General features: G+C 47.8%; 1 protein-coding gene across 1 annotated transcript in view; it reads left to right on the plus strand.

Annotated features, from left to right (window-relative positions):
- Window positions 1–23,961, plus strand: part of MATCAP2 (microtubule associated tyrosine carboxypeptidase 2) — a 271,200-nt gene that overhangs the window by 212,061 nt on the left and 35,178 nt on the right. Inside the window, exon 6 of the mRNA XM_085606631.1 lies at window positions 1,046–1,143. Coding sequence (XP_085462757.1) covers window positions 1,046–1,143 — 98 coding nt within the window. The remainder of the gene's footprint in view (window positions 1–1,045; window positions 1,144–23,961) is intronic.

Here is a 23,961-nt window from a genome sequence, read left to right on the forward strand (position 1 = left end):
AGGGTCATGTTTACCTCATAGAAATCCTTATTTTTCGATTTTCCTGCCTAAGTTCTATGGGACTGTTACACCACTCTCCTGCATAGCCTATGAAGAGGAAAAAGATGTTGTTCACAGTAATATGGTCCTTTCTGGGTGTGAAGATGCACACAGAGCATCCAACTAAGTCCCTTCACCTGTGCTCCCAAGGACATCATATCCAGCGTGCCCGAAAAGATCATCCCTCAGCCACACTATGTTCAACATCTACATGACCCCTCTCGCAGAGATCGTTAGATCCCACGGACTCAACATTATCTCATACACCAATGACACCTAGCTAATCCTATTGCTCACAGAGGACCCCTCTAACGCCAGAACCAATTTCTGTCGCTCTGCGGCTTAAGGATTCAGTAGAGTGGATCCTTCACTGTAAATCAGTGGGGCTCACGCCCTGTCAAACTCATGGCTTGTGCGACTGGTTTAAAGGTTGTGCGAAGTGCCAGGTGCCTGGTAGTGGAGCCTCAGCTAGCTCTACCATAAGGAAACCGGTGAATGATGGCCCACCCACCACATTGCCGTTGGTCAGCGAATGTTGAAAGGTTCACCCTATTTAGGGCGGTCCTTCTGATATTTTCTGTTCAGGAGCTCTAGGAAATCAGGCCAGTTAGATTTAACATTTTTCATGTTATGCGTAGACATTCGGCTACCAAAACAGTCTGAAAGATTTAGATAAGGCTGAATAGTAGGTTGTTGACTCCTGGATAGTAGCTGTCGACCAAACTAAAACCCAGAATGGTGGATGTAATACTGCTGTTATGGTCCCGTAAAAACACAACTCTGCGTGGCTATGCTAGACTCTGAAAACGAGGTTCATGTTATTCATGTTATGTAGTTTTGCAGATTACAGGTCCACAAGCCCTTAAAGTATTTTATGCGCTAGTAATAATGGTCACCACAAAGGTACAGTGGCCTAGGTTTGTGGAGTTGCAAATTCTGCCTTTATTTATTATTACTTTGGAAATATTTTCTATGCCATTATTAACATACATTTTGATTTCTCTAGGTTGCTTCAGTAAAGATCAGGTGTACTTGAATGGCATACTTCAAATTCTGAGGCATAGAGAGACCATCGACTTTAATTTGTTGACAGCTCTCGGAAAGGTGAGTTAAGTTGATACATTAGCCCAGAAATTAGAATGTGTCACAGGAATGCTTCATGTTTTTGTAAACTACTTCTACTGCTACTTCAGTTCCACTACAAAATGTTAATTCCACAAGCAAACATCTCTCGCTCAAATGGTGGACACATTTCTTGATGATGACTTACAAATAAATTACTTTGATGCTTACAATCAATATATTTATTACTGCTTGATTGCAAAAGCTCATCAGGCTTAGATTTCAAACAAGGAAGCCTCTATTACTGTCATCAAAGAGAACCTGATGACTTGTACAGGCAGAGGCCGCTCCTCAATTTGAGCGGAGGAACGTCACCTCACATGGAAAAACCCCAGGCCGGAGCCGAAAAATACAATTGTATTAAAGTTTATTTATTACCATTTTATTTTTCACCATCCAACCCATCCTGAACTGAGTGACAGGACGGGGCAGGGCCTCTGCTGCCGAGTGACAGCAGGGAGCTGTGCACTTTAAAATGCACATGTCTCTTTGGTCGGCCGTCTTGCGACAGCCAGCTAGACATGCGCATTTGCTGGGTAAGAGAAAGCAAGGGCCTTCAGTGCTCAGAAGAGCACTGAGTGTGGTCGTTCCAAGCAATCCTGGTGCTGCTCTCATGCTGGTGAGAGCAGTACCAAGACTGATTAGGGGAGTTTGCTGGGTCTGATGAAAGAGAGACGACCGGTGGAGGAGGACATTGTGTCACGTCTGAAGGTAAGTGCGTTTTCGTTTTTTATTTTGCGTCCCCCCTGCTCCACCACCTTCGGTACATGGAAGCAGCCACTATTGTACAGTAAGTAATACTACCCCACGTACAAAGGGCCATGCAAATTCCAATTCAGTGTAAAAAACAAGTTTGCACCTAAATCAGGATTCCAACTCCGTTACAAATTGTACACTCTGAGGGTTTTTACAGAACAGTTTTGGCAAGTAAAATTTGGAGCAAATCGTGATGACACACTGTGTGACGTATAAGCTTGTGCACCTAGGTGCAGGGGAAGACCTGCCCACTTAGAGCCTTCTACCCCAGTTCGAGGTCTTGTTTCACCTTCGTGTCCAAACATGAGCATTCAATTTGAAAACAATATTGGTATTAAAAATAAAATAAAATAAAATAGAGCTACGAAAACAGCATATTAGGAGTGTGTATACACCAGTAAAGCCATAGTTAAGAAAGAACATTATTTCACTGCAATCAGAAAATTGATTTCATTCCATAGGATAGAAGCAATACTCTTGCTACATACATTGTACTATTGTTTCTTGTTTAATCCTAATCATTTTATGTTAAGTCCCCCCAAAAATCACTGATAAAAGTACAGGATGAATGTCATCTGTTAGCAATAGTAGTGTAATATCCTGTAGTCCATCTGTTTCAGGTCGGGAGGTGTAAAATATAATTGTTAAATGAAATCAACGAGTAGCCCATAAGAACTGTCTTCGTTAAACAAATATCATTTTGGACTGTCCTGTATAGAGTAGTACAGTATTGAATTCCCTTCTTACCAGTCTCATTTAGTAATCCCATTTAGTGTGCAAATGTCTGCATGCACCCAAAACAGGATTATACATTGGGTGCAGCAGTTTGCACCTGATGGAGCTGTTTGCTCCTAAAACCTGCAGTAAAGCTCAACCATGTTAAACAGGTACTAAAGACACTCATAAGAGTTGGACTACTAGGTACTAGATTCATCCTTAGCTGTGTCAGTATTCCTGAGGATTCAGTGGCCTCAGACCTCTATGGCCATTGAGGGAAATTGGGTTACTGGTTGAGGGGAGTTGGTGGTTTGCTTGTGTTGTACCCTGACAAAAAATGAGACAAGCTGCAGCCCCATTTCTTGTCAGGGTACAACACAAGCAAACCAAAATTATCCTGTGCCTAAATCCCTGGTAGCTTGGCACAAAAGCAGTCAGACTTAACTTAGAAGCAATGTGTAAAGTATTTACACAGCACGCAGACATTAAAAAAGTAAAAACACAACACAAGGAAAAGTGCCACAACAATTTAGAGCAATAGATTAAAATGTATTACATTATTTGAGACTAAAACAACAAAAAAACAATTAGTAGAACCGGAGATATGCAATTAAAAAAATTAAAGTGAAAACGGAGCCTAACGTGTATTTGTAAAACACAAGTTCGCCCAAGGGTATCTTTGCACCGAATAACAGATGTTTATTGTTACCCAACTCAATACTGCTCATTTTTCAACATCTGAAGGATAAAAAGCTGAGGGGACCCGCTGGGTTTTGAAGCTGTGATCATAAGGTCGAGCACAGGGCCCTACAGTGGACGCAGTAGTCCACTAAGCCACCAGATCCAACCTTAGAAACTCGAAACGCCAACTGTGGCTATCTAGTCATGCTGGACTGGGACAAAGTCACAAGTTCAGCTCAACAGCGATGGAGCACGGCCGGATACCGGAACCAGGTTAGGCTCGATGAACAAAGTGTCTTAATTTCGGGTTGGGGAGCATTGTGAGGTCCTGCGGTGAGGATGCTGCGCTCATTGGCGGCTGTGAGGTCCTGCTTCAAGAATGCATCATGCAGTGGCAGTTCCGAGGAGCTTTGGGACTGCGATGCAAGGTGCTGCGTCAATGATGTGTTGTGAAGTGGTGATTCAGAGGAGGTGCGGGTCCTGTGTCGTGGATGTGTCTCCCTGCGGTGGTTCCAATGCAAGGTGATGCACTGTGCTGCATCAATTCTGCCCAAAAGACTGCAGCTGGGCTGGCAGAGCACCTTCAAGCCCACTTCCAAGGGTCCAGGACTGAGGTGGCACCTTTTGGGGGGCTAGACTCACAGCAGGAAGGTGCTGGGGCCAAGGTGGTCAGAGCCTTTTGTGTCCCTGAGTCTCTGAGCAGGAGGCCATCCAACTAACCCATGGAGTGACTCCTGTTGTCCTGTGCTCAAGACTCCGGTCCAGTCCTTCTCACTCAGGAAGCAGGGCAGAAGAGTAGCAGTACTTCTTACAGGAGCAAAAGAGGGTACATTATATTTATTAGACACCAAACTCAACATTTACACCTACTCCCAATTGAAAGCTATCTCTTATTAAATGTAACAACGTAACCCAATGTTATCCTATGGGAGAGACATGCCTTGCAGTAGTGAAAAACGAATTTAAGAGTTTGTCACTACCAGAACATGTAGAAGTTAGAAGTAAATGTCCCAACATTTTAAATAAACTGCACCCTGCTCTATGGCTGTTTACGGCCTACTGTAGGGGTCGGGTATGTAGTAAGATGGACAGTTTAGGGCCTTGGCTTGGCCCTTTGGGGACTTCTGATCTGCGGAGAGGTGGGGGGTCTTGGCTCGGCCTCTGCAGTTGGTCCTCCGGTGAGTGGAGGGGGCTGATGTGCGGGAACAGGTCACCAGCTGAGAGCCTTTTCCTCCTCCCCCTTCTCCGGCCCGGCCTTGCTTCACTCGACGCCCCCGCACCTGCCTGCCGCTGGTGAGGCTCGGCGACCTGGTGACGCACTGACCCCGGCTGCCAGATCGGGAGGCGGTGAACGTGCCCTGGGCCCATCTTGGGGCCCTGGTCGGGCCACCGAGGGTGCTGGCTGATGTGGAAGAAGGACCGGAATCCTGCTGGTGGTGCCGTAGGGGTGCCCCCCCTACTCTCCCTGTTACCGGTGAGTGGGGCTTGGGCTTAGGGACCGGCCACTTTTTTGGGTGGCGGGGCAGAAGGGTGACCTGGTGCCCCCACCCCCCCCTCCCTCCATCATTCCCCTGATCTACCACCCCCCTTGTAATCTTGGGCCTGCTCCTTCAGTCCACCGTTGCTGCCAGCCACCGGCCTATCTCCTGACCCGTGTGGTGCCTCCCCTAACACGGTCGACTGGGCCACCCGGAGTCTGATCCTCCGCACCACTGCGACTCCACATGGGAGCAACGACACACCTGACGCTGCTAGGCGGTTCGGGCCCCAGGGACGTGAGTGATTCCCTTGTCGCCCCACCAGTGGGAACTCCGGTGAGTGAGGTCAGGGGGTGGGCATCGGCCACAGCATCAGGTGGCAGCGTGACGGAGTACCTTCGGTGCCTCCACCCCACCTCCTTGGTTACCTTGACCCCGCTCCCTTCCATGCCCCACTCCCTGCCTGAGGGTGCTTCTCTGGGTTCTACAGGAGGAATCAATAGGGGCGCCACCTACTCTGGCCGGCCGTGTCTGAGACGGAGCCCACCACAGACCTCAGCTCCCCCTTGGCCCCTGTCCAATCCAAGACACTCACTCGGAGGGGAAGCCGTGTCAGCCGGACTTAGGGACAGGGCTTGGGGACTATTGCCATAGCTGTCGTCTGGCCTGACCTGGCCGCGCTCCGCTGAAATACTCCACCCAGACCTGCCACTGAGCCTGGGGCATTGAACTGGCCTTGCCTTTCCTGGGGGCCGGTGGGCCTGTGGGGGAGGCCTCAGGCGCCCGGACTTGAGCATTGATGGTCTGGGTGTCAGAGGACCCCCTCCTCCTTTGCGAGACCACTGCTCGCCCCTGTCTGTGCTGGCCGGACTTTCCCCTGGTGGTAATGGGCAGAAACCGCACCCTACAGAATCCTGCCCCTCCAACTCAAACGAAAATGGATCAATTTACCACGTCGGACCGGGATCCTGGCGGTGGGACGTCTAACATACCTGGCGTCACCGGGGGTGATCTCACCACCATCCTTCAGGCAATAGGCGCATCACAGGCCTCTGTTGAAAACAAGATTGGTGAGGTGAGGGTAGATATGGCTCTCATTCGCCAGGACCTGCGCAACGTGACGGTGCGAATCACGGAGGCAGAATCCCGTATCTCCACGGCAGAAGACGAAATTGGCCAACTTAAGACCCAAGTGGCACGTCACCAGACCCAGGCCTTATATGATTTCCCGAGGGAGTGGAGCAGGGCCACGCCGACACATTGCTGGCAACCCGGGTGCGCTCTTGGATGCCCAAAGAATTCCTCTCACCCTGGTTCGCCGTTGAGCGGGCTCACCGCTCCTTTGCTCCCAAGCCTCCACCTGGGGCCCCTGCCCGACCCCTAATCCTGCGGGTCCTTAATTTCCGGGACAGAGATGCCATCCTCGGGGCGGCCAGGGCACAAGGTCCATTGCGATTCCAGAACAGCAGGATCATGGTCTTCCCGGACTACACCAGTGAAGTACAGGCCCAGCGACGAACCTACGATGAGGTTAAACAGAAGCTCCGTAACATGGGTCTCCGCTACGGCCTTCTCTTCCCGGCTCGGCTCAAAGTTATCTTTCAAGATAAGACATTCTTCTTTGACAGCCCCCAGGCAGTGTGGACCTGGCTCACGCAAGAACGGCCCCTCCTGAATCGGCTGGTCTCTTCCCCCACCCAGCGGTTCCCCCCGCAGCCACACCCAACCTTGCCTAAGCCCCAGAGACGCCGGACTAGGTCCTGCAAGAAAAATGACCGTCGGGGGGAGGCTTCCCGATCACCAGGTGCACCATCCCGGCGACCTATCTCCCAGGCTTCAGCTCGGAGGTCCGTCACCCCCAGCCCGACCACCTCACAGTTTGACCTGGGCTGTATCCTGGGCCCCTCTGAAACCTTGCGTCAGTCCAGGTCCGAATCCAACCTATCTTGAGCCCTGCACTCCGCGGATCCAGTGAAGACGAGGGCACTTGAACTGTGGCCAAAAACAGGAACTTTCTGTTTCATTTTTCAGAAGCTCCTACAGTAAGACCGCTCCTTAAATCCCTAAGACGGAGGCGATCCGACTTCAGTACACCCACAGGTTTTGTGAATGATTCCCAATTTCAATCCCTGGGCTTACTTGCAGTCCTTGTTGTATACTTTTCCTAAATGTACTTGCCCCACGACGGGGGGGATCCGACTTCATTGCTACCTTAAGCTCTGTGAATCGCTTCCTACTTCACTCCCTGGACTTACTTGCAGTCCTTGTTGTTTAATGGTCCTACATGTAATTGCATTCTTTATCCGACCACATGGAGGGGGGTCCATCTCTGCCATGTTCATGTTCCGCTAACAGTTTTAGCTTAGCACTTAGCCTCATTGTGGGGTTGTTGTTTTGAATTGTTTTTCCTTTTCAGGGTGACAGATGCTTCCTCTTCAGAAGTGTAGGGTGGGGGGAGTTGGAGGATGAGGGGGGGGGGACCGTTGTCTCCCGAGCGTTTGTTGTTTTTAGCCGCCTACGGGCCGCTGTTCCCTGTTTTTATTGGTAGCTACACATGCATGTATGCCTTTGATGACAACAAGAGACTCACCAGATCGCACGTCTTCGGCCCAGAGGCCCCGGCTACGGAACATTGTTTCCCTTGGGACCCGGGCCTACTTGCACTTGCGTTCCCTCTTCCACACACTACCCATCATGACGGCGTCCACTTTACATAAGGCCCTCCACATCCTTTCCTGGAATGTTAACGGTCTACTGGATCGTATAAAACGTACTGCTGTTCTTCGTAGCGCCCAGCGACACTCGCCAGATATCCTATTCCTGCAAGAAACGCACCTTCTGGGCTCACAATGTAACTTCCTCGCCCGGTCTGGATTTGACAGGGTCTGGCACTCTTGCTTTACACTGGACTCCCAGGGGGTGGCCATACTACTTCCGAAAGGGCTTCCCTTCACCCTGGCACGGGCCGAAACGGACACACAAGGCCGCTATGTGGCCCTGACGGGTACGATCGAAGGACACCCCCCTCAATCTCCTGTGTACATACATTCCCCCCGTCACCATGGCCTCTGCCCTCCGTTGCCTCACGCTTGTACTCACCTCCTTTCCATAGGGCCGGACGGTTGTTGGGGGCGACTTCAACGCCGCCCTGCAACCCTCGCGCGACACGACAGGTGTTCCATCGGCTTCCCGCCTAGCCTCTGCAAAACGCTTATCTGACTGGTCCTCTGCCCTGGGTCTCTGCGATGCCTGGAGGGTGTGGAACCCCCGCAAGGAACAGTACACACACACTTCAGCGGCCCACCACACCCACTCTGGTATAGACCTATTCCTGCTATCTGCCATAGACTGTCAACTGATGTCCGGAACCACTGTCTTACCCAGGGGAATCTCGGATCACTCCCCCATCTCCCTCCGTCTCAGGAACTCCCTTAATGGCGCCCGTATGGCATGGCGGATGAACGCCTGGTTTCTGCAGGATGCAGACTTTGTGGAATCCCTCAGGCAGGAATTGAGGCTTTACTTCTCAACTAATACGGGTTCCGTTTCCTCACCAGGAACACTATGGGAGGTCGCCAAGGCTGTGATACGAGGGGTGGCTAGAGGTCTGGTCCACGGGAAACGTATGGAACAGTCCGCCCAACTCGTGCAGCTGGAGGCCCAGGTGGCGCAGCTGGAAGGCGCCCAGGCTACCAATGATAGCGATGACTCCACTCGACAACTTACGCTGATCCGAGAAGAGATCTGTTAGATCTCGCTGGAGTCCGCTAAAATGCTTTGACGCTCCTCTGTGACGCGCATGTATGGTTGGTGTGAGAAGTTGCCCTGGTATATGATGTTCACTAGTTAAAGTGACCACCTTGTACCATGCCAAGCAACCCTTATGGTGTGGTTGTAAGTCAACCTTTTCGGACCAGCTGCCCTAGTGGTAGCGTAGGCTAAGCAGTCTTTGAGGCTAAACTCTTGAAACGTGTTAAGCAGGCTGTTTTACCAAATGTAACCCCCCTTTATACCAATGAAAGGACACCACACATATATATATTGAAAATATATATGTATTTATTTCTCAAAGTATCCCCTAGACTCTTTATGAGCACAGGAGCACAAATCGTTAAACAAGAATACGTTAGAATACACAGAAGTTGCACTTTATATGGATAGGCCCTGGTGGCCACTCGAACCATATACTAAAATAGTGGTATAAGTACCACGAACAGAAAAGGGAAAAGGCCTAGGGCCTATAGAATCGCTGGGCCTACAAGGAGCTATCTTTAGTTAGTGACCAGGAGGTCCACGGGTTGCGTGTGCAGAGCAAATAGTCACACGCGGGCTCCCATAGGTTTTCAATGGGTGCGTAAAAGTTACAAAGTTACTGCAAAAAGGATCTTCCGGATGGACTATGAACTCAAGATTGGAAACACAGACACTAGAGATGTTACTCTACACTTGGGCACCGGAGTGCCAGCTTTACCTCACCCACAGGAAGCGGGTGCATAGGTGTCGAAGTGCGTCGGGTTTCTTCTATCTGTTCAATGGAGCCTGAAGACAAAGATTCTGCAGGCGGTCGGTCCGGAAGAGATGCGGTGGATCCCAGAGTGGATCGGAGTTGTAGAAGACCTGTAAGCAGAGGGGACAGTGTTCACAGTCACTAGCCAGTGACCAGCGTGGCACCAGGTGGGTACCAGGCGATGTCGGGTGCAAACAGGAAGAAAGGTGTAGCTTGTCTCTGCAGCCACGTGGTCCCTGAAGGTTGACGACGTCCAGGAGTCGGTTCACGAGCTGTCCCACGCAGGCTCTCGCTGTCGGCGGTGTCGACGACTTGATCGAAGCAAACAAGCCTTGGCAAAAGCAATTGTTGTGGAAAACGAAATAAGCTGATGGTTCTGACCAGCAAGGTCAGAGGGACTGCTCCTTTGGAGGGGAGCAAGGGCCAGTCTGGAGCAACCAGACCAGCAGTGCAGTTCTTGAAGTTCGTCGCCAAGATGGCCACTAGCCAGCGGGCCAGCAACCGGTTAGGCGCGTCGAGTGGCAAAATGCAGAAGGGCCCCACGCAGATCGTGGAGATGCTGGAGGGCTCACCTTTGGTGCAGATGCTGCTCGGGTGTTGGGCTTCTCAGATCCCAAAGCACAACTTGGAGGGAGCATCGGTTGTCGCGCTTGCAGCTTGTCGTGGTCTTTTCAAGATGGCTGGCTCCACGTGTCTCAGTGCCTCCACGGGTTCCTTCTTTTCAGGGACTGTGGATCGGGCGGTGAGAGGTCTGGAGGTCCAGGTCTTGTCAGTCTCTGGGCTCGGGCTCTGGCGGGAGGCGGCGGCAAAGCAGACGTTGATTCGCTGGATGGTGCTTGCGTTAGCAAGGTGGTCACTCCCTGACCACAGGGGAGATTGGCTTCAGTCCTCTGTGCGGCAGAGCATCGAAGTTCCCGTCTTCTTCTTGTAGTTAAGTTGATTCCAGGATGTCTGAAGTCTTAGGACACAGCTCCTACCTTTATTCGGATTCTAGGGGCCGGACTACCTGCTAGGTCCCTCCCTAAGGGTGGGACCAGGAAGGGGGGTGGTTACACCCCCAATCCTTTGTCCAGCTCGCCCCAGGTCCAGGGCTGGTGTGCCCCAGGACCGGATTGAACTGGCATATGCACCGAGGCTCCTTGTGAGCCTCAGGCATGTCTGGTTTCTTTCAAGCCCTACCTGACCAATACACAAAATCCTGTCTGGGGTGGTGCTCGCACCTCCCCTGGCAGGAAACCCTTTGTCCACGTCTCCCAAGCTGGAAGGACTCCCAGCAGCAGGAGGGCAGACTTGTGTCTGTGGTGGCAGCATCCATTTTGTGGAGCTGAGGCTATGTCTGATTTTACCCGGGTTTCAGGTACTGTACATGTCGTGTCCCTCTAGAAGGGTGGAATGCTAACCCCGTCACCAGAATTGGCGAGGGGTTAGTATTCCAATTCGTATGACACCTTACTCGACATGTTTTGATAAAGCCAAACCAAAGATAGCATTTAACCGCGAGGTTCATAATGCACTTAAGAGTATATGGTATGACGATATCTGGAAACAGTAGAAGGAAGTTGTTCCGACCACTGCAGACAGGCTCAGCTCATGCCAGAGCACCATCTCACATGGAACCAAGCACTCTGCCTTCAGGATTGTTAAGGCCTGCCATAGGAGTGACTGATAGGTTAACATGTGTCCCATTTAAGGTTAGGTATAGGTATACTACACCTAAGTAAGAGGTGGTTACACCAACTTACCCCAGCTGAGTGACCAGCCAGTTGTGTCAAATTTGTTAGGCCAGGCCTGGGGTGGCATAATACATGCTGCAGCCCCTGGCAGGCCTTAGATACACCAATGCCCTGGGTACCTAGTGTACACTGGTACAGGGGCTCACAGGGTGATCCACTTCCAATTGGTTATGCACCTAGGGTGCATAGTGTCAATTTAGTAGAGAGAATAGCAGGCTGGGGGTCTGATTGGCAGGCCCACAGCCTCAATATGTCAAAAACCAGTGAAGCAAAAAGCAAAAATTTGGGGTGACCATAGGATAGCAGACCCTACTCTCCTACAGTTGGGGCGATAAAAATGGCAAACTACTCTATAACTTAGTGTCCTATCCCAAGACCAATTGCATCATTCCCGAGATTCGGTACGAAAATGGGGCTCACCACGCCACTTCCCAAGCCATCGCCCGAACGTTCGCGGGCTATTCCGCGGCCCTCTATGTGGCTCAACCCCCTCGGACTTCTTTGGCAACCTTATTGGCTGAAACCGGGACTCAGCTGCCCTGCCTTTCCCAGACGGCCTCGGAGACTCTGGATCTTCCTTTTACTCCGTAAAAGATACATGGGGCTATTTCACTGTTGCACTCCGGCAAAACGCCCGGGCCCGACGGTTACCCCCAAGAGTATTACACGGCCTACCGGGACACACTGGTCCCGCACTTAGCGGAGTTGTTTAAACACGTAGTGGACAATGGGTCCTTCCCTCCAGAAACTGATGTGGCCACTATTGTAGTCCTCCCGAAGACACAGCTACCCTCCCTTGCCTGTGCGGATTACCCCCCCATCTCTCTCATCAACACAGAGGTCAAAATCTTCGCCACTGTGGTGGCCCAACGACTCAGGCCCCACTTGCAAGAGCTGGTTCACCCAGATCAATGCGGCTTCATGCTGCCCAGGGTACCCGACATTGCATACGCCGCCTCCATCTTACCCTTGCATATTGCCATCACCTCACCCCATATCTGGCCTTGCTCTTCATAGATTTTGAAAAAGCATTTGATATGGTAGATTGGGGCTCCCTAGAGGATGTGTTGGAGAAGATGGGTCTCGGCCCCACGTTCCGACGCCTCATCCAGGTCCTCTGCTCTACTCCCATGGCAAGGGTCCTTATTATTGGCGTGTTCTCGGAAACATTCCCTGTCCAGAGGGGCACTCGCAAGGGCTGCCCACTCTCGCCGCTTCTATATGCATTAGCAATGGAACCCCTGGCTTCCCTCATCCGCCAAGACCCCTTCATCCGCAGTTGGGCCTCAGATCCGAACCAGATCGACAAGATTGCCCTGTACGCTGATGACGTCATCCTCTTCCTGGCAGACCCAGAGAGCTCTGGCCCACGATGCTTAGATGCCCTCTCTGCCTTTGAGTGGGTTTCTGGCCTCAGGCTCAACCCGGCGAATTCCACACTGGTCCCCCGACACTCATCCCGGGCATGCTTCGACTGGCAAACGACCATCCCCCTGCGTAGGCAATCATTCAAGTACTTGGGTTTTGGTCTCCCTCCTCCCGGAACTCGAATGGACCCTGAACATCGCCCCCCTGGTCACCAGGGCCAAAGCGGACCTCAGGAAATGGCAATCCCTCCCTCTCGACCCCCTTGGCAGGGGTGCCCTTTTTAAAATGATGGTCCTTCCCCGCTTCCTATACATCTTACAAAATGTTACCACTCATCTCCCAGGAAGCTGGTTTCGGGAATTGGACGGTGTCCTCACCCAATTTTTGTGGGGAGGAGGGAGGCCGCGAATGTCCCTAGCACATTACCGCATACCCCCCTACGGCGGGGGCATGGGGTGACCAATCTTCACCTCTACTACCTGGCCACAAGGCTCATCGTGATCCACGACTGGTTCGCGGGCGGCTGGTCCGACCTTGCGTATCGGGTGGAACTCAGGTCAATGGACTTTGCACAGCTCCAAGCCTACCTGTACGGGTGCCCCATGCCACAGGCTCTTACCCCCGTCACCAGAACGGTGCTTATGGCCTGGCGAACTGCCTTACGCCACGTAAAGTGGGACCGGACACTCAACAGACAAACGCCTCTGTGGAATGGGGCTTGGCTGGAAGAGGTCTCGTCTCTCCAAAACTTCCGCAGATGGGACCACATAGGGATCTCGCTATTGGGGGACATCTGGGTGGGGGACCATGTCAGATTATTTGCAAACCTACAACACCGTTACTTCCTCCACTCCTCCCAATTTTTACAAATATTTACAGCTGAGGCATGCCCTCCAAGCCCACATTCCGTCCCCCACCTCCTTCCCAGAATTCAGCCCCCTGGAGGCCCAAGTGATGATGGGGAACCTGGGCATAGGGGGGGGTGTCACGGATTTATCGCTCCTTAGTGAATAATGGCCCCGCATCCCTAGACCTGCTTCGTGCCTGCTGAGAGGGGTGGCTGGGTCCCCTGGAAGACGCGGATTGGAGGGACGCACCTATGGCCCCCAAGACCTTGACAACCTCCTCCAAGTTGCGTCTAGTCCAACTCTATTATCTCCACACGGCATACCTCACCCCAGCACGTTTATACAGCGCCCGCATGCGACCTTCCCCATCCTGCACGTGCTGCAGTCACGCTCCAGCGGATTTTTATCACATGGTGTGGCAATGTCCCGCCCTTGCGCCATTCTGGGCGGAGGTGGAACTCGAGCTAACACAAACTCTTGGGTGGGAGGTTCCCTACGACCCGCTGCGCCTGATCCTTGGAGTGTTTGACGGCCTTGATGGATACCGGGCCGATAAGCGCTTCCTGGGAACGGCGGTGGTGAAGCGCGATATAGCGGCACTCTGGTCCCAAGCCAAACCCCCTACTATGCGGATTTGCAGACGGGGAGTGGACTGGTGTGGAACCCAGGAGGAATCCCTCTTCGAGGCCCGGGGATGCCCTGAACTTTTTGGTAAATATGGGGCAAATGGTTCAACTTACTGCCCGTCTGAGGGGTTTGAGAGTGTTTTGTACAGGATTATTTGCAAGAAAGTGTTGTACTCATTCCACGAGTGCCTTATGAGTCTCTGTCGTCTTCTCTTGATTGTACTGTATCTAAGTGATGTGTCTGATTTGCTACCAATGTATTTTTGTTCTCTTAAAAATCTAATAAACTTGATTATCAAAAAAAGATGGACAGTTTAGGCCTGGCAAAAGGTTTATTTTCTAGGTTGAAAGGGCAGTTTAGAACTGCACACACAGGCTGCAATGATAGGCCTGAGGCAGGTTTAAAGGGCTACTTAGGTAGATAGCACAATCAGTGCTGAAGGCCCACTAGAAGCATTTAATTTACCGGCCCTGGGCACATGTGGTACCACTGAACTAGGGACTTACAAGTAAATTAAATGTGCCAATTGGCTGTACGCCAATTTTACCATGTTTAAAGGGAAGAGCACAGCCCTTTAGCACTGGTTAGCTGTGGTAGAGTGCAAAAAATCCTGGAAGCCAACAAAAGCGGATTCAGAATACAGAAGGGTGAAGGCAAAAAGTTTGGGGATGACCTTGCAGACAAGGCCAACTCCAAAAGCCATCAACCTTAGATGGTCATGCATTCTGGTTGTCTCCCCTTTTGATGTAAGTGGATCCTAAATGCTGCAACACTGGATGTATTAGAGTTAGCCAATTCCCCATGTTGGTTCCCTGGGAAGTGAACATCGACCCACAGGCCTACAGTTCAGGTCCCACAAGATGGTTCTCAGCTCTTCTAGTTGGTTGGCGTGCTTAGAGCGGGGGATTCCACAGAGACTCGGGAGCAAGGGTAGGCTATGGATCTTGGTGAGAGTCACCCCAGAGAGATGGGTGATATCCTGCCTACTATCCAATATCCCTGGTGGTATGTGAATTCATTAGGGCAGCTAAATGTGCTTTTATCCCTAAATGACTGGTGTGAGATACTCAGCAGTTGTACGGAGGTTCTTGATTGGCTTTGCCCTCCACACATACATCTCTGCATTTGTTCTCTCATGGGACTACATCTACAACAAGGAGCCCAGTAAGAGATATGCCAACAGTACTGTGTTATGTACTCCTACATGCCTTTGTGAATAAGCCCCAAAACATCCAACTCCCTGCTAGTAAAAGTGCAAAAAGGGTACTGTCTTTTCTGTTTGTACTAATTGTATATTAATATTCCCTGAATATTCCCATTGTATTCCTATTTTGGATGTTGAAGCTCCAAATCGCAAAGAGATGAAAGAGCACAGTAGAACTACTACATTACGCACTCATAAATGCTTTTCTGGTTCAGCCCGTGTCTGTTGTTTATTGGGAGGGTGCATATTCATATGGAGCTCCTAGATGGGTAAAACTCTTAGGCCTGTTTGCGAATCAGGCACAACAATACCAGTAGTATGGAATGTCTATTTGGTATCTCCAAACATGTATCTGCCTATTGTGAGCTAAATCTCAAAGAATGGGGAATAACTATGCAGGCCTGGCTTTACCAGGCACAATTCTGCACGATATTCAAAAGAACAGCATTCCACCCTCCTCCATAGCTCGAAAGAACAAGGACCACAAATGAGTTGAAGTATTTTCTGTATTTATTGTCGAAATAGGACATTTTTCACAATAGACTCTTGTGAGATGGCCGTAAAATTGGAAACTCAGATGTATGCCTCGGGCTTTTATGAAGCAAAATTGCACTGATGTTGAAGAGTTGCAGCAGAATAGTAGCTGTGAATCTCATTAGTAACCTATGCTTCATATTCATAAGAATTGGATGTACACTGGCCTCAATGCTAATCTTTTCAGATCACAAGTCACAGTTATTACCTCACACTTTTTTCCCCTGGAGTTGTATATGGCGCAAACTACATCAGAGCGCTTTACACGAACACCAGTTGCATTTCATGAGGACACATTTGTTTTTTTGTTAGGCACAAAGAGATTAAGTATTTGCCCAGAATCACAGGATGTTGCGCATCCTTGTCGAGACTCGAACCCAGTTCCCCAGGTTTGAGGTTGACTGCCCTAGCCGTTAGACCACATCCTCTCCTCAATGTTTAATCAAATTGAAATAGAGTTATTAATCATTTGTATACTGTCATATGGAATTCGGTTGGGTCATTTGTATTCCTATTACTGGTGGCATCATACCTAATTGCCCTAATCTTGCAACATTGCTTCCTAACTAGATTTCTGTTATACAAACAGAAATAAATATATGCATCTGAATCATCAACAAAACCTCCACAGGATTCTGTCCCCATAAGTTAATTTTTCTTTTAAATTTCAAAGTGTTTTATTTAATTTTATAAGCAAAGACATTAGAATTTCTGTTACAAGGTTAGCCAATCATGGTTTGTACAACAGCGTCTTGAGATACTTTGGCACATGTACTTAGCTAAGTCCCCCCTGACCTAATTTGCTGAGAACAAGAAAAAGGGTGAAAGAAAAAGGCAGGAGAGAATGGGGTGAAGGGAGAGCAAGAAGACAGGCTCTGTGGTTATAAGTCTTTTGACATGCGACTAGCTTGCTTGTGGAGAGATTGGGAAACATGTTGGAACACCTACTGTGAATCATGCCAGTGTAAGTCTTGGGATGGACGGGCCTGTTGACTGTGGTGTATTACCATGACCCAACAGTATGCATATGTGTAATCCTAGTCGATGGCACAGCAATGTCAAGAAACATCTCCCTCACTGTTGAATGCAACTCATAACTAATTGCTGCATAGGCCCCTGTATGTGTTTTTATGAAAGCACCATGGAAAGGACCCTTATTTTTAAATCACACTCAGGAAAGTGTCTTACCAAAGTCCTCATACAAATGGTTTCAAGGCACATGCATTGAAAGTGTCACAAGGCTCCTGGTTCTCTCTAACATGAGAATAATGCAAGAAAAATGACATATGTTTATTACCCAGTGTTGGTTGCCTCTGGGTAGTTATAGGTAGGACCATTTTTCCATAGGAAATGCATTTTTTGGTTTGCTGCCATTTGACGAATCATCACAAAACTTTCCCCCAAAAAGTTCATTTAACTCAGCTCATTCCTTGAAAGTTTCGGAGTAATCCCTCAAGCAGAAAAGGGAGGGCCCCAAAACACATTTTCCACATGTGATACCACAAAAACGGCTGAATGAAATTACATCAAATTTGGCAGAAAGCTACATCTTAATCCTTTTTGTTATTTGGTGTAAATCAGTTCAGTAATTTTTGAGAAATTAAGGTTCAGAATTTATGTATATATCATACCATGAAAGATCCGCAGAGCTGACAAATCTCAAGATAAGATCTGATTGCCACCACATCAACAAAGATGTGGTGGCAGCCATTCAGGACTCTGGGACTCAGTCCCCTATCCTGTTAAAAAAAAAGTAAAAAAACATATACGGGTCAGGGTAGGGATTTAGGGCCAAAAACATATATTATTTTAAATTCGCGACATGGATGATTGAGAGTATGTGGATCCACGGAGCTGATAAAAAAAAGAAAACTTGGGATCCCGCTCTTTTTAAGTATGGGTGGGCCAAGGTCTGGGGGGTAGTTGCATACATATTTAACTATGGAGGGGAGTGCGGCTCCCCTCCCCGAGCTATTATCAGGCCACAGAGACTCTATTACCTACAGGGCAGCATTACCTTTTTACGGGAGGCGTTGCTCACTGCAGCATGTGAGCAAACCAGTGTTCCCTGCCTGCGAAAGCTGGTGCTTTTGCAAGTAGGAAACTGCAGTGTTTCAGGGTAGGAGGATCCCAGGACACTGCTACCATCAGACCCCAGTGGTAGGAGATTGGGCACCTACGGGGAGGGTGCAGGCCCAGTTTCCAAGCCCAGGCTTCACGTGGGCAAAGGCCATGCACAGCGGGGGTTTAAGTGCCCAGCTCTACACCGCGCATGGCCAAAGCAGATGCGCAGCGGAGGAAGGGGCTGGCACCCACAGGGAACTGGGTGCCCATGCCCATGCCGCATACAGTGATGGACATCTTACTTTACATTTAAAAAAACATAGAAAGACACTGAAAAAAGCAAGTGCGGGTATATTTAGGAATTGCAATATCTTAATTTACGAGAAAAAACCTTAGAAATTCACACAAAAAAACGTTAAAGGGATGTTGTTGTTTTTGAAAATGTCAGTTAAAACATACCATTTTAAATGAACAACACCACTGAAATTCACCAGTTATAGTTACCTCAAGTATCTGTAACTCATACCTTCAAGTAATTACAGCTCCCATCCTCACCATGCACTGCTAACTACCTCGCATATTACATCACTCATTCACTTATGACATGTTCTATGACATCATTGATATCACTGCATAATCTGAAATGACATTATTGATGACAACACTGTTCATGGCGGGGAGCGAGTTATAGTTATTTTAGGGGACATGCTTGAATAGAGTAGCAAGTTAAATTAAAATCATAGAAAGAGGCTGTGAAAATGAAAACATGAATGCTGCCTTTAGATGTAAGGCTGTAAATCACTTGAACAAGTTCCAAAGTGTTTGCATCACGCACCCTAGCATAAGTCTGGGTGTCTGAGTCTAGGCAATAATGTCAAGTTAATATATGTACAGATATCAAGTTGTGAAACGTAATGCAAATAGATACATTCGAAGCACTGCTGTTGTATCTTGCTCAGTCTAGGTAAACAGGGGGAGAGGGAGAAGTGTAGACACGTTCACCTTCCCAGCCAAATATTACGGAAATAGAACATGTCTCCTGCCTATTATTGGCTTTGTTCAAAAAGACTACTTCCTTTTGTCTCTTGCCTAGTGTCAGAGACTTGGAATCCACAGGTCGTTTTAAAAAACCCTCACTTACTAGGTTTTTTTAAAACACCCTGTGGGTTCCAAGTCTCTGAAAACTAGGCAAGAGACAAAAAGAAGTAGTATTTTGGAACAAAGCTGAAAATAGGTAGGAGACTCGTTCTATTTTTATTTTACATAGTATCTTGCTCAGTCGCCTGTAAAAAATACATACAGGAGCCTGACTAGGGGGCATTTTTACAAGCCCCTATTGCCACCTGAGCTTCACTTTTTTTGAAGCTCCGGTGGCGTAGCCCCATCTTCAATATGTACAAGATGGCCCTAAGCCAATTAGCGTGGATTAACACCACCTTGTAAATAAGCCCTCTCTGCCGCAGTCCTCTGCAGCAAAGGGGTGGGCAATGGGTGTCTCTGTGGGCGTTCCACTGCAGCACCCATTGAATTTTTTACGCTGTCCCAGATTTACAAGGAGATGTAAATCTGTGCAGCGCCAAAAACTAATGCCATGCAACAGCAGGCATTAAAATGGAGCATGAGGAGAAATGCTTTTATTATTCCTCGTTTTTGCTTTTTCCATGTGCGTTGCATTCTGCAGCACACATAGAAAGAGCTGAATTCCATTAATGATTATGTATGTGCAAGATGGTGTTCTGTCCTGCACATAAACAATCATTAAATAATGACGATTTGCTACTTCTAAGTGTGCTGCAGAATGCAGCTCACATAAAAGTAACAAATATGTTGCAAGGGTGCCTGCGTTGGCGCTCAGCAGCTAATTTTAGCACAGCGCTAGGGAAAACAAAGGGGTGCTCAGTATTGTAGTAAATATGGCATATCCGTGCGTTTTGAAAATGTCAGCGCGCGGTGCTGCCAAATTTGTCGTTGCTCCGCTCTCCGACATTTTCTAGTAATTATGCCCCTAAGTCTGTCTCTTCCTGGTCGATCTGCTGCCTCTTTGGCCTTGGATAAGCTGTACTAGCTTCCATTTCCTAAAAGGATCCTTTTAAAGTCCCCTTATGTGGTGCGCAGAGCCTTTCATGGTACCGGGTGTGTCTATCTTTAGGCCAAATTTTAACGTTACCACTCTGTCCCCTGTCTGTGATCTTTGGAGACTAATCTACTTATACTGGCGACAGTTAATTTGATTTGGGTGGATGGTAGAGCATTTTCTGTACAAGCCGCGTGGCTTTGGAATGACCTGCCTCTATCCCTCCACTCTGTCTCTGATTGACTTCCCTTTTTTGAAGAAGCTTAAAACTTGGCTACATCAATCTGCTAATTAGTGCTCAACCTATGGAGATCATTAAAAAACAATTTAAGCGCCAGGACGACTTTTTAGGTAATCCCTGGGCTTTATAAATGGAAAACCAGTCAATCTGCCTTAGCCGTCGTGGAGCATGCGTTAGGTGTACTTGGAGAGGCTTGTTTGCTTAAACCCTGTCTAAGATGGCCATAATTCACAGAAAGCTGATCGGATTTTCTCAAGGTAGAAACAACGTAAGCATCCTTGTGTCAAACGAAAGAAGGGACTGTTCGGCATGTGGCTGGCAGTAAAGAAGAATGTGTCCTCATCACTGTGCTGTTATAGTGGGATACAGTGTAGGTCCCGATCTTGCTCACTCTTTGAAAATAAATGATGACTACTAAAAAAAGCTGCTTTCCATGAAAGGTGCTGCAATGTAGCCTTGTGAATATGCTCAAATGGAGGGTCCATTCGTTTTTGATAGAACTAGATCCAGTTTCCACGGAGGAGATAGTCTAGGGATGGGTGGTTATACTTTCTTGGATCCTTTCCAGAAGTCTTTAATTAGCAGTACCTTGAAAAGCAATCTGATTTGGAGAGCTGATATATGCCGTGATAGCTGCCAGATGTACTTTAGCAGGTGACTGTGTCAAATGTCGTACATAAGGTAGTGTAACATCTTTTTGACAGGCAATCCTGACCATTGCTTTGGCACCTCAAACAGAAACATTTCCACTTCATGGAATAACAAGAACTTGCCGAAGGACGTTTAGACTCTCAAAAATTCTTGCAAGCAGGGGGGAGATTTAGAAGCTGTCAGACTTTAGGAGCTATGCTTCCAAATTCATTTACGTTAAGAATAGTTGTTGGACATGCTCCAGAAGTCTGGTGAGTAGAGCGGGTTTGAGCGGCAACCTCGTGTGTGGTTTGAATGACCATTATAACAGGTGGCGGTACCGCCATTGTCTTGGACATTCTGAAGCTATTACAATCATCTTTCCTGGAGTATTTCTTAGTTTCACTATCACAGTGGGAATCAAAGGTATTGGGGGAAATGCATAAAGAAAATATTCTGACAAAGTCATCAAAAGGGCATTGTCCCTTAATCACTGTCCGGTCTCCTGGATGCACATTCTTGGCATTTTCTGTTTTGTGCCATTCATTTTTAGACATGCATTTGGGACCATGTAAATTACCGGATGCCATAGCACCTAGGATTAGAGATCTGTCTAGTTGTAGGATTTTAAGTTCCTAATAGAAGGAGACATTTTTCCCATATAGGTGATACTTTCGCCTCCAAAGTAAACACTTTTCCTTGGACGGTGTCTTTTATCGCTCATAGGTAGGACAGCCTCTGTACTAGAGAGAGTGTTAATTTCTGGATATTAACTTGAGACCCTAATTTTCGCACCGGGTCCAGGTTATGTTATGGTTTTGTGTTACATTTTGCTGAGTATTTGCCTTCAATAAACAGTTGTCCACGTATGGATAAATAAATATATCCTTTCTTTTGAGATGGGCCACTATTACTCCAATAGTTTTCGAGATGGTGCAAGAATCTAACTTCATGACAAATAGCAGCACTCTGTATTGGTAGAGATATTTTGCTACCAGAAGTCTCAGCCTGGGTGCTATTAGGATGTATAAGTATGCATCCTGAAGGCCTATTGCACCCAATCAATCATTTTGCCTCAGCTGTGGGATTATTTTCCTTTTTGATGTATTTGTTTGTGAATGCCTTGATCTTTTTGCTTGTGTGGAACCAACTCTATTGCCTTTTTTTAAAGGACCACAGACGTTTATTTAATCAGAATTGAGAACTGGTATTTCAATGAGAGTTTTGGATGAACTAGCATCGGACTTTGCCTGGAAACGTAGAAATTATCTGTGAAATAAAAATGTTTAGCACCCATTTATGATTGCCGTCCAATCTTCCTAATGCCAAGAATCCACTCACCACACTGGAATAGGACATGAGGTGATGGGGGAATATAAGGTTATCAATGTCTCCCCCTGAAGAACATCTTCTTTTGGGGCTTGTTGGATTTGAGGTGGCATTGATTTCGCCAAATGCCTTTGGTATTGGTATCTTTGGCCCTGTTGTTGTGACTAGAAAATCACCGAGGGGATTAAACCCCCTATTGAAAGAACCTTCAGTCTTTAGGCTAAACTGTTTGAAAAATCTTTTCTTTTCTTCCAGTCCTACTGCTTTAGGGGTCTCTGGTTCATTTTTCATTTTGACCATTTCATCATCAACTTGATGACCAAACAGAGATAACCCTAAAAAAGAAATGTTTAAAATCTTCAGTTGAGCTTCTTGCTTCATTATGGTGAGTCAAAGCCAAGAAGATCTAATTACGATACATTTGCAATAGGCAGTGGAGGCTAAGTATGCAAAGTCTAAAGCTTCGCTGATAAAAGAGTTGGGGTCCAGAGAAGTCTCATTGACATTTTCTAGGAAGTCTTGAGGTCTATGTTTTGGCAATTTGTCCGTAATAGACTTCAAGCTGTCCATTATTTTTCTCTGCTAGATGCGAAGAAGAGCAGTTGCACTGGCATTCTTAAGATGGTCTGCTGCTGGTCCACAGTGTTTGCTACCTGTTGGATGCCTTGTCTTACTCTATCTGTCTGGTAATATGGAAGCCTCATGCCAAAGAATGTCTCCTTCACACTAGTTTCACAATAATTGTGTTGGGTTTGGTATCAGCCTTTAAGGATTCTGGATCTTGTTGTGGAGCCTTATATTTTTTCGGAAGATGCGGAGTAGCAGCTTTCATCAATCCATGCGTGAGAATTTTTTCTTCTGCTATGTCAGAGAGGCCTGGGCCTAACAGAATGCTTTAGAGCCGCTGTTGGTTGATATATCTCTAGGATTACTGAAACCGTGGGATGCAGCGTTTCAAGAGGAATGTTGAGCTTCAAAGCTTCTCTGCCTCAGACCTCATGAAATGGGGTGTCATCTAAGCCTTCAATCCCGATTGGATGGAAATGATGTGGCACAGCTGCTCATAAAGTGCAATAGTAAGACTATGGAATACCATTCACCAGAGTCGCAAGCTTGAGACAGATGATTTGAATGCATTTGCTGATGAGTGTTAAATTGTAGGATAAACACTATTTGATTCAGATGGTCCTGAAACACAAATCAACTTCCATTAGAAAGAACCTATAAACAAGACCTTTGTGAATCTTTGTGGTTTACATTGGGTTCCACTATAATGTTGTGCATTCAGATCACCACTTACTGTTCATCAGTGCAGCAATCTTACCTCCAGAACAGGGTGGCACCTCAACCTGTTATACGGGCATCAGTTGTATTGATGTTTGAGGAGAGACAGTGCAATGAGATCCCCTCATCAAGTTCGGATGGCCAATCATTGCAGACCGGCAATGAACTTCAGCAATTCCTCTGTTGCTTTCTACAGAGGCATAAACGTACCGCCTCATGGGATGTCCTGCCTAGTGTACCAGGAACATGATTGGATTGCCTGATCTCTCTACCATGATCTTATGGAAGCTCCAGTGAATGAAGTAGAAACTTGAGGTGACCTTGCAATACATGAATCCTGAGCCCAGATTGACTAAGATTTTGCATCAGAGTTGGGCCACTATAGTGGTGCAGCCCGAGGCAAAATCCATTTTGGCATTTACTAAGTCATGCACAGTCTATTTCTGTAGCTTTACGAGGTTTAGTAAATACAAAGTAAAGTAGCACAGTGCATTACCTTGCATTACTGTGCAGCAGGTAGGTGTTACATCGGTGGAGCATTGGCATTCCCATGCATCCACCCATGTATTTTAGCACAAATCTAGATTTACAAAGACTTTTAAACCTGGTTTTGTGCCAAAATGATGCACCTACCTGACAGAGACGTAGTGACGAGAAATATATTTTTTGCTCTTTGCTGCTTCTTCTTTATATGCGTGATGCACTCTGCGACATGTACAGGATAA

Source organism: Triturus cristatus, chromosome 5_2 (genome assembly GCF_964204655.1).
Source record: "Triturus cristatus chromosome 5_2, aTriCri1.1, whole genome shotgun sequence".
NCBI lineage: Eukaryota > Metazoa > Chordata > Amphibia > Caudata > Salamandridae > Triturus > Triturus cristatus.